This window comes from Urocitellus parryii, chromosome 1, assembly GCF_045843805.1.
Source record: "Urocitellus parryii isolate mUroPar1 chromosome 1, mUroPar1.hap1, whole genome shotgun sequence".
Taxonomy (NCBI): domain Eukaryota; kingdom Metazoa; phylum Chordata; class Mammalia; order Rodentia; family Sciuridae; genus Urocitellus; species Urocitellus parryii.
In genome coordinates this window covers 9,109,809-9,121,878 of record NC_135531.1, presented here as the reverse complement: position 1 = coordinate 9,121,878, position 12,070 = coordinate 9,109,809, and the positions used below count along the sequence as shown (strand labels likewise).

The following is a 12,070-nucleotide window of genomic DNA, read 5'->3' as shown; positions in this document are numbered from 1 at the left end:
TGAGACAAGGTCCTGGGTTCAATCCCCAGCACCAAATGAAAATCAAACTCATGCTGAGTTCAGATGAATATTTCCTAAACAAGACTTCCTAATCAATATGACATTAAATACCAACTAATTAAATGTTATTCAAACAATAGCCTGGGGCAACATTTCTTATAATATTAAGTAGTTATACAATGTTTAAGTAACTTTGACATAGGCAGGAATACTCACATGCTGTAAGAGGAACAACTCCCAACCATGCAAAGGCCACAAGTGTATAATGAAACCAATATCGTATTGCAGTGCCAATACTTGTAACCAGTCCAGCAAATATGTCTTGGATTGGAAGCCGTGAAGGCATATCTGGAGAATAAACTTTAAGAGGGAAAAGCATACACAGGATTTCATGAGGATTTTAAAATGCCTTAATTCATAAACAGAAAATAAAGACTGCAATATCTTAATGTTCAATATATGTATTGTGCTTAAATATTTTTCCAATGAAAATAAAGTTAATCAAATAGTTACAACAATACTACATTTATCCAAGAAGCTGCTTAGGAGACAAATCACATGTAAAATATGGAAATCAACAAGAAAAAAATGCCTAACCAGGAAGAAAAGATTAAGCATTCAAACAATATAATTATCTGGTTTCCTAAGCCATAAAATATCAGGTCAAGAGCCCAGTATAATGGCACATCTATAATCCCAGTTACTCAGGAGGTTAAAGCCAGCCTGGGAAACTTGGTGAGAACCTGTCTCAAAATAAAATACAAAGACCTGGGGATGTAGCTCAGTGGTAGAGTATTTGCCTAGAATATGTGATCCAAGAGCTGGTGTAATCCCTAATACCACCAATATAGATAGATAGATAGATAGATAGATAGATAGATAGATAGAGATAGAGATATATCAGGAAAAAGAAACAAGAACAAAAGGGAAGTTGATATCATGTTATCATGAAAGAACTTCCCCAAACACAAGCATGAGGACACAGAACTCAAAAAGCACAACTATAGTGAAGCCATTTCATGTGGTAGCCACAGTCTTATATTAAGCCAACCCTTCCCCTAATTTCAACATAGTACTTAAAATTTTAAATGATAAATTCATATCTTCCCCCTTCTCTGCAAAATGTGGTTCAACATACTCGGAAAAAGAAAATTGTCAGATTTTAGAAAAATAGCATTTTTAAATGTTTCCAATAAAAACAACTGCTTATTCAAAAGCTCCACTACAGGTAACTCAGAAAAACAGACAGTACAAACAAATATTCAGGAAAATAAATAAATAAATGGTAAGTTTTGGCAGGCACAGTGGTGCACACCTGTAATTCCAGCAGCACAAACATTCAAGGAAAAAAAAATAAATGGTAAATTTTGGCCAGGCATAGTGATGCACACCTGTAATCCCAGCAGCTTCGGAGGCTGAGGCAAGAGGTTCCTGAGTTCAAAGCCAGCCTCAGCAACTTAGCAAAGCCATAAGAAACTTAGTGAGACCCTGTCTCTAAATAAAATACAAAAATGGGCTGGGGATGTGGCTCACTGGTCCAGTGGGCCTGGGTTCAATTTCTGGTAATTAACTTTTTACAATATACAAACATCAATCACTGACTTCAACAGGATATTTGGTATAAAAGAGCAAGTCACTCAGCCAGTAATAATAGAGTTTTGTGAAAGATAAAGGAAACCTCATAAGAAGATCAAATAAAAACTAAAATATACAAAAGCAGCATTTCTTGGACTCAAAAGAAGCCCAAAGATTTTCCTATTAAACTTCATGAATACATTCAACTAGTTTGTATAGTTCTATAACTAATACAGTACAAAAAAATAAAAGACCACAAAATAGTTGACATTTTTGATGGCAATGAATATAAAGCTCCAAGAGTGAAAATGTGGATTTTTAATTATTTATACTTGTCAAATACAAAGTAAAACTAACATGAATTTACAGTATCTATACTGAGCAGCACAAAAGGCTTTTTTAAAAAAAAATAACATAAGAGATGTTTGGGAGAGAAGGGCAACACACTGAGATTCCAAAATGAAAAATTATACTTCAAGTTTTAATTATTTGGTCAGTATAGTCTTCCATTTAAGATGAGTAATATTAGATTTTTATCAATAGGCATAGGAATTACTTAAAAGTTTTTAAACCTGCAGAATATTTACAAAAGGCTTACAAAATATGAGCTTAAAAAGTCAGTCCTTATGCTGGGCGTGGTGACATATTCTTGTAATCCAAGCAGCTCAGGAGGCTGAGGCAAGAGGAGAGCACTTTCGAAACCAGCCTCAGCACATAGTGAGGCTGTGAGCAACTTAGCGAAATGCTAACTCTAAATAAAAACAAAATGGTCTACAAATATGGCTCAGTGGTTAAGTGCCCTTGAGTTCAAATCACCTCCCACCCAACACCCCCCAAAAAATCCAGGCTCAAGGAAAAAAAGGAGAGTTAAAACTTTGTCTTTATTACTATTATTCTAATATACACATAATTTTAGCTCAAAAGATTGTCCAAACTTAATATTTGATGAACTCAAGGCATCATTATCTTTTCTAAGTGGATAATGGTAATATGTATTTTTTAAAACAGAATCCTTACATTTTTAGAGCCACATTCTGAAAAAAATGTACAAATGAAAATATAAATGACAGGATTATTTTTAAAAGGTCAGATAAAAATAATAAATAAAAAGGATGGGGAAATAAAGAAGCATAGACAAAGTAAAATAGGCCATGGGTTGAGATGCAGGTGACACCGAGTGATGGGTATATCATGTGAATTCATTATACCTTTGTATATGCTTGAACTTGTCTATAATTAAAAGGAAAGAGTCCTATAAAACGTGTGTTAGATGAGCATTTTAAAAAATATTTTCCTAAATGAAAAAAGCATTTTTTCCTATTACTATCAAAGACAATGAAATTAAAATTTGATGCTTTACAATCATTTAAAACACCTTTTGCTGCCAGTAATAGTCAAATGTGAAAACATCTAAAGAACTTACTTGGTGTAAAAGCAAATCTGTGTTTGCATAATTCACAGTATTCTTTTCGACTGTGTTTCAGCCACTGAACTAAGCTGTAATTACAAATACATTCATAAATAAACAATATTTACAACAAACTGAAGTTTCACTGAAAACTAATGTTCTGTTTTTTATTAAAACTTAACATATTATAGAGCTTTTAACAATTTTGACAATTTCAAATTTAGAACATTCTTAAACCTTTATCTGCCTTCTAAGATTACAGAATTTACAACTGCTAAAGACAAAAATATATATACATATATTATTTCTCTTAAAAAGGTTCATTCAACCTAAATTAAAATCTCTTCAGAGTTAAATGAATAAGAAAATCCCAAACAACATCATCAGTTTTAATACTGGTTAATACTAGTACCTAGTAACTAGGTCTGAATCCTAGTTCTGTCACTAATTGGCTGACTACATGGCCTAAGAAAAGTTATTTAACCTGTCTATACTTTCATTTCTTTGTCTATATAACAATAATACTCTACCTCACAATTCTCATGTAAAGATTAGTTAGGATGTGTAAAGCATGAAAATAGTTCCTGATACAAAGTATTTCATACATGTAAGCTATTATTATGCCACTGAAAACTTAAAAAAGAAAATATTTCCCAAAGATAAAATAACTTCTCTATGCTAGAAATAAATAAGAGGATATTCACAATTATACCAAAATAACAAGCATGGCTTAAAGAACTATGGGAATTTCTTTTCCAATTTTTCAAATTTTTACAACAAAAATTTTAAAAATAATTATAGAGCAAGTTCACTGAAATGATCATTCTTCTTGTGTAGATGACAAAACTGAAATTCAGAGTTATACAATTTTCTAAAATTATGACTTACCATTCTTGATGGATAAACTTAATACTGCCAGTACATACACAAGGATGATAAAGAGGTTTTTCAGGTGTTCCTTCTGACCGACACACTCTACATATGTCTGTTAACAAAAAGAAAAATAGAATTACTCTTGGTTATAAATTTTTTTAAAGACCACCAATACAAAAATATTTTTAGTCAAAACAATAATCTGTCACTTGGCAAAATAGCATGGAGAACTGACAATCATGATTAAGATGATATGCAAATGTGTATCTGAAACTAAGTTTTCTGAAAATGGATTCAAAGGTAGTTGTTCCTTGGCTCCATAAATAAAGAAACTGTTGATTTTCTTTAAAACTAAACTCTCCTATAAGTATTGAAAAAATATATGCAAAAACAAATCATCATTAGTACTCTAACAATTTTAAACTCTAATCCTGATACTTTAGCAGTTTAAACAGTCCTAAGAATTTAAGCTCCACAAAAATACACCTGAGGACTCAAATCAATAACAGCGGAGGGCAGGTGGCAACAAAGAATAGAAATCCCTATCCTAACCTCTTCCACAAGAACAAGAAACATAGGCGCCGGGGTTATGGGTCAGTGGTACAGCGCTTGCCTAGCTTGCCTAGCATGTGTGAGGCATTGGGTTCAATTCTCAGCACCATATATGAATAAATAAAGGTCCATCAACATCTTTAAAAAAAATACACATATTTAGAGTTGAGAGGACTAGACCACAAAGATGCCAAGTCAGAAAGAGGTAAACCAGAGGCCACCATAAGCAGAAGCCATGGGAGTCCAGGATCTATAGCTATGTAAAGAATGACAGTTTTCCCCACCACCCACACCAAGTAGCTTTAGAAAAACATTTGTCTGCTCTTTAGCCTGAGGTGGCCAACAACACAGCTCAGAAGAAAACCACAACTGATCCTTGGCACGCGCTTCGGAAAGCTCCTCCACAGGTCCACATATTGAAATCTGGTTATTACTTTTATGTAGACCTCCTCAGTTATCCCTCAGGGCCAAATGCTGATACCTAGGACCATGTGCACAAGAGTCAGAGACTTGGGCTGCTTAAATCTTTGGTGACAGATGCCACATGATAAAGCTGAGAGATACCAACTGCAGTTAACTGGTTTTCATGCTATTAATCAATTAACCAGACAAATCTCTCCACCAAAAGAGAAAAGTCACACATCCCATCCAAAGAAAGCTCCATCCATAGCACAGTCTGGTGAAGTTGCCAGTATTGATTCAAATTAAGTGCAGGCAGAGTCTATAGAAGGCATTTCCAACCTTTATGGTCAAAACTACATAGGACCTAACCCTTTTTAAACCTCCCCATTTCACCTTCATCCTTGAGTAATGAAAACATCCTTGGCAAAAGTTTTCACTTCAGTTGGTCTTACACTGGTTTAAGATTTACACTGGTTTAAGAGCTCTAGAGGTGCAACACAAATACCTCCACCTTATACTTAATCATTCTCCACAAAGTTCCAAAAGAAAACAGAACCACATTCCCATTCCACAGTTCCCAGCAACGGTATCCAGGCAGCCTATAGCTGCTCTGGATGCTACAATTTCTCCACATGTATACTTCAGCCCCAATGAAACAGCTGAAAACAAAGAGGGCCCCAAGAGACAGACAGGAGCTCCAACAACAAACCCTTCCCTGTGACAGGATCAACTACAAGCCGTTTAACTACAGTAAATTCAATATAGGCCACTGAAACTGGCTGTCAGCACCAGCCTCGCCCTGTAATCATTGGCTCAATGATTATGTGGTAGGCTCATTACATTACCCTCCTTAAAAGATTTAGAGTACCCTGCCTGGTACAGTAGTGCAGACCTGTAATCCCAGTGGCTCGGGAGGCTAAGGCAGAAGGATTGCAAATTCAAAGACAGCCTTCGAAATTTAGCAAGGCCCTAAGCAACTTAGCAAGACTCTGTCTCAAAATAAAACATAAAAAGGGCTGAGATGTACCTCAGTGGTAAAGCGCCTCAATTCAATTCCTGGAACTCCTCAAAAAAAGTATCTATTCCAAGATCTCCAGAGTCCTGTGTTATCTTTGTCACTGCCTTCTAGGGTTGAGAGTAGAAAATTTCACTCCACTTTACCTTCCTTGGATAGAGTTATTAGTTTATTAGGCTTCCTCTGCAGAATGAACTATATTCCAAGTCACATTCCATGGCCACAGAAGGCACTGCAACACCATCTAAATGTGACAAGGTGATGGGGTTCTGCAACTGATCTATGTTATCTACAATCACCAGAGCCAATGGCACCACAGATGTAAATTAACTAAAAAATTACCAAGTTATCCAGGTAGGAGCTGAATGCCAACCAAAGCCATTCACATAACCATATCAAGTACTTAGATACCCCCAGACTAATTTTTGATACAGGCATGTGTTTGAGCAAGGATCAACTAACTAGGCAGGGTGAGTGCAAGAACAAGTACTTGTGGGCAACACCAGATGTGGGATGCCATCCCCCCAGCCAGGCCTCAGGCATGTCTCATGGGATATAGTGTAGAGGAAGGCAGTGGGGACACGGCCAGGGGTAACATGGATGAAGACTGCCACTGGGGACAGGGTAACTGATTGGCTACCTAATATGGACTAGGGAAAGGCAAGCATAGACCTTGTTGGCAAACTGCCACCAAAAAAAGGCAAAAAAAACCAGGATAATAATATACACATAGGATTGATTATGTGGTAGGCTCATTACATTACACAATATGGACCCCAACAAGGTGCCTCAGTCCTGCATGTCCTAACATAAAGTTGTGGTAGAATCAAGGAAGTGGCAAGCTCCAAGGGTGCTCATCGACAGAGACACTGTTCACTCCAAGGGAATACCCACTGGGTGAGGTCAGGGATGAGGTGACAGAATATCCAATTAGGGAGACCTAAAAATTAGGACATTAACTTTTAAAAGACCCTCATCCTTTTGAATGACAAACTAACAAACATAATACTAAGCAAACACAACAAATCTAAAATCAAGCCTCAAGCTCTGTTTAACGCTGGTCTAGAATAAGAACTTGGATCCCTGGAAGTGCAGCTTCTTAATCAGACCGAAAGGTCAAAGCTAGTTTCCTAGTAAAATCTCAACCTATATGAGAGAAGGCAAACAATTGTCAACGCTGAAATGTTAGGATTATCTGACAAGTATTTTAAAGCATCCATCATAAAAATATTTTAATGAGCAATTACAACACATTTTGAAAGAAATGAAACTGAAGGCTTCAGCAAAGAAATAGAAGATATAAAAAAGAACCAAGCAGAAATTTCAGAACTCAAAAGTACATTAAGTAAAATATAGACTTAAGAGCTGAACAAAAAGGAAAGAGGAAAGAATCAGTGAATTTGAAAATGCAACAGAAGAAAATAATCAAACAACAGAAAGAAAATATATTTAAAAAATAGGGCTAGGGCTGTAGCTCAGTGGTAGAGCACTTGCCTAGTATGAGTGAGGCACTGAGTTCAATCCTCAGCACCACATAAGAATAAATAAATAAAATAAAGGTATTGTGTCCATACAATGAAAAATATTTTTTTTAAAAAAACACATCCTTGGAGACCTCTATAACTATAATCTAACAGTTATGTCAGTCAGAAAAGAAAAAAAAGTAGAGCTAAACAAAGTATTCAAAGAAATCCAGTACTCTCTCATTATCCACAGGATAATACAATCCAAAAAATCCAGGAGATATCTGAAACTGAGGATAGTACCAAACCCTATTTTTCCTATACATATATACCTGTGATAAAGTTTACTTCATAATTAGGCAAAGTAAAAAATAACAATAATTTGTAATAAAATAGAACAATTTTAGTACTATACTGTAATGAGATTACCAACATCACTACTCTCGTATTTTGGGGTCATCTTTAAGTAAAGTAAGGGATACTCAAACATAAGCATTGTGATACCATGAGAATCAAACTGATAACCAAGACTGCTACTAAATGACTAACATGTGGGTAGAGCATACAGCTAAGATACACTGAACAAAAGGATGATTCATATCCTGGGCCAGGAGTTCTGCAAGAGGAAAAACAAGTGCATCAATCCATCTGTTATTTTATGTAGTCTCATTACATGAAAATAACGACAGCTTGGTCTCAACTGGGGAAAAAAAATCACCCCTAGTGGAATTCTATCATATAACTATTTCCAAGCAGTAATTAATAACTCCTAAAATCATCCATTTATCTATGTTCAGCAGTAGGAAATTATAATGAAGTACAAAAAATCCTAATGACAGTTTAATAATCATTCTCCACGAACATTAAAAAAAAATTCACAAGGAAATACTTATTCCTTAAATTCTATTCAATTTAGGAATTACTGCTGACTCTGTAACTTATCCATGTACTATGTGGACAAGAATGGAAAGAACAAACATATCAATAAGCTTTTCCTCAAATTATAATACATGGAAATACTTTAAACAGTGTAAATACTTTACAGAATATACTGTCAAAATATATCCTGTCAAGGAGCTGGGGTTGTGGCTCAGTTGTAAAGCACTTGCCTAGCATATGTGAGGCACTGGGTTCTATTCTCAGCACCGCATATAAATAAATAAAATAAAGGTCCACTGACAATTAAGAAATATTTTTTTAAAAATATGTGTATATATCCTGTCAAAATATTAAAATGTCCAGTTATTTCACAAAGCATTATTTCCATCAAAATATTAAAATATTACACAGACATGAATAAATATCTTTAAGTTATTGTTGGGTTTTTCCTCTCTCAATTAACTCTCAGGAGAAAATGAAAAATAAGAGAAAAGAAAATTTTCTGCTTCATCATGGTATTTAATTCCTACCATGTTCAGACAGACTTCTGAGCAATGAGAATGCATTATTTCTTTAATCCTCATAATACCAATCTTATAGTTTGGGAAACTGAGGGTAAATATAGTAGGGTAAGGTAATGCATCCAAGGCACATCGGACTAAGTAGAAAACAGTATGCAAGTAATATGGCATATTACAAGACTGTCATACTATCAGAAAACTGGCTGGAAACCTTATATTAACTAACTCTATTCAGTTGAGACCTAAGTAAATTATTAACTAAGTGAAGAAATAAGGATTAAAATAGAGTCCCAATTTTAAAAAGCACTCCCTTTGACTTTAATACACTTCCTCCCCAATTATCAATCATCATGCAATCAAGTTATATTACTGAATCTTTTTTTTTTTACAATACCAACATTCTATATGTTTACTTCAGACTCTTTCAGCTTTATTAAATATTTTCCCATCTGCACAGCAGACTGCTCCCTATAGTAAAACATATATTATTGAAATAAGTATTAAAAAATAACTAGGCAGTACAGCAGCTATTTAAAAAGAAGTTTTGTCACTAGTCAAGTTGAACATTTCCAAACATTTACCAAGTTCTCTTTGTTTGCAAATTATTTGTCCAAATATTTTGTCCACTTTACTAATTGGAGTCTTTCTTTCTTTTGCTACTGGGGATACAGCCCATAGGCACTCAACCACTGAGCCACATCCCCAGTCTTATTATTATTTTTTTCTTGAAACAAAATCTCCAAGCTTAAAGCTTGCCTCAAGCTTATGACTAAAAGATAATCCTCCCTCAGCCTCCGAGTCACTGAGATAATAGCTATGAGCTGCTGCACCCAGTCTAGGGGGCTCTTAATAAGAAAAGTTTTTATTTTGAATTAGCAAAGAATTTGAACACATATTTCTTCAAAGGAGACACAGATGGGAAAAAAATTCAAAAGTCATTATGAAAATGCAAATTTTAATCACGATATGGTGATGGCTGCACAACAATGTATACTTAATATCAATTAAATTTTACATCTAAAAAAATATCAAATTTTCTTATTTATATTTTAGCCATAAAAACTCTTTAAAAATTAACAGTAAATTATCACTGCATACTATTAAAATGGCAAAAAAAAAACCCCACCAAAAACCTCTTACCATACTACCTAGCAATCCTATTCCTAACGATTTAATCCAGTAAAATAAAAACTCATGTTCACACAAAAACCTATGTGTATATGTGTAATGAATCCAGTCCCTAAAACTGGAACAATCAACCACAACTGTGAATTACACAACTGTACTGAATAAACAGGGGTCATCCCAACAACACAATACTAAGCAACAAGAAGGCATGAACTACTGAGAGTATGCAACAATGTTGACAAATACCAAATGCACTGTATTAAGTGAAAGAAGCCAGATTCAAAAGGGTACACGTTGTATGACTGCATTCATGACATTCTGGAAACATCCACAATAAGGATTCTTAGGAACATCCACAATAAGGATTCTTAGGAACAAAAACAGATTAAGTGGGGGCTGGGTTTGTAGCTTAGTGTTAAGAGCACTTGCCTAGCACCTGTGAGGCACTGGGTTGGATTCTAAGCACCACATAAATAAACAAATAAAGGTATTTGCCCATCTACAACTAAAAAATAAATAAATAAACATATTAGTGGCTGTCAGCAACTGGGAGTGAAGGGTGGGAATAGCATAAAAGGATACAAGAATATTTGGGGAGGGGAAGTGATGGAACTACTTTATCCTTGATTGTGCTGGACACAGAACTGCATGCATTTGTCTACAGAGACATTAAATAAAGGTAAATTTTACTGTATTTAAGCTTTTAATTTTTAAAATGAAAAGACTTTCTACAGTAGTGTCTAAATAGACTTGTGGGAAAAAAAGAGCAAATAATAAAAGAGAATTACCATTCCCTCTCTAAAATGTGGTCCAGTGAAGCTGTGGATTAAAATGTACCCAATGAGCACATTTACTTCATCCACTTGGTAAGAATTATTTTGTCAGATACCATGAATATCAAAAGCATTGTTCCCCCAGTATTTCTGGGGTTTTTCCTCTCTGGGTATATGGTGGAAATTCGCACTTCACTGCCACCTCTGAAATCAGGCATAAAAACTGATTTGCTTTGGTCCATAAAACATGAACTACAATGATGTGTATATAAGTGGAGGCAATGAATATAATTCATCATACTGTACTTTTGTACTTTCCTGCCTCAATGGCTATGGAAGCATTTGGTAAGGAATCAAGTCATTTCTCCAGGTGACTACAGTTAGCAAAAGCATGAAATGTGTGTCAATGAGAAACTAACCTGCTGCTGCTTTAAACTGCTGAGGTTTAGAGGAAGCTTGTAACTACCCCCTAAATAATGTAACTTAACTTCTCCTTTCTTTTTACAGGATTTTGGTATTTCTGGGAAAACATGAAGCAAATATAAACACTACCAATATAGAAAGCCAAGAAAGATAACCTGTTTTTATACAAGGACCAATCCCACCACCCAAAACCTCAACAGAGTAACAAGATGAGGCTTCAAGAAGAGTAAAATCAACAAAAGGTTCATCCTGAGGTCTCTTACTAAAATCTAAATCATGAAGTACATTCTGTGGCAGATTAAAGTTCCCATCAGATAATATATGTGTAATAAAACCACAAATCACGCTCAATGATTTTCTTTTCTCTTCCTGGTTTTCAAAGGCAATATTCTTTTATTTTATCCTATGGGAATATTGTTATTTTATTTCAATACCTAATGTCAGAAAACAAGCATCTTTTATTTTTCTGATACCACGAATTGAACTAAGGGACACTTAATCACTGAGCCACATCTCAAGCCCTTTTATATTTTATTTAGAGACAGGATCTCACTAGGTTTCTCAGGCTGGCTTTGAATCCTCCTTCCTCAGCCTCCCAAGCCTCTGGGATTACAACTGTACACCCACATGCACGGCTTAGAATCAAGTATCTTTTAAAGTCCCTAACATACTACTTTTTTAAGTGAAAAACTTCAAATCCTTAGTAAGAATGGAGACGGTCTAGTATGGAGAGAGCAGAAAAACACCACCAGTGAATGGGGATTATCAAATTGGGACCTGTCATGGAAATCAGCACCTACTTTTTCTTTTTCCTTTTTAGAATATGATGTATTATCCAAATGAATTCTAGCCCTTGCTTTAACCTTTACAACTTCTCAAGTGTGGGAATTCATTCAAATCAATAAGTCTAAAGAGTTTTTTCCTTTCTAGATTTTGTTTCCCTGACTATGGTCCAGTTCTGCTGGATGGGCTAGGTAAATTTTTTCATCTAAGTGTACCTTTTTTTAAATATATGTTTTTATTCATGTACTACAATTATGCCTAATAGTGGGATTAGG

At 34.9% G+C, this 12,070-nt stretch overlaps 1 protein-coding gene across 2 annotated transcripts in view; it reads right to left on the bottom strand.

Moving 5' to 3' along the window:
* The window catches only part of Marchf6 (membrane associated ring-CH-type finger 6), a 79,772-nt gene that overhangs the window by 55,145 nt on the left and 12,557 nt on the right, over nucleotides 1-12,070 (bottom strand). For both annotated transcript variants that reach the window (XM_026397081.2, XM_026397082.2), the window contains exons 2-4: nucleotides 3,872-3,968; nucleotides 2,999-3,072; nucleotides 217-360 (exon numbers count right to left, since the gene is read on the bottom strand). In XM_026397081.2, coding sequence (XP_026252866.1) covers nucleotides 217-360; nucleotides 2,999-3,072; nucleotides 3,872-3,968 — 315 coding nt within the window. The remainder of the gene's footprint in view (nucleotides 1-216; nucleotides 361-2,998; nucleotides 3,073-3,871; nucleotides 3,969-12,070) is intronic.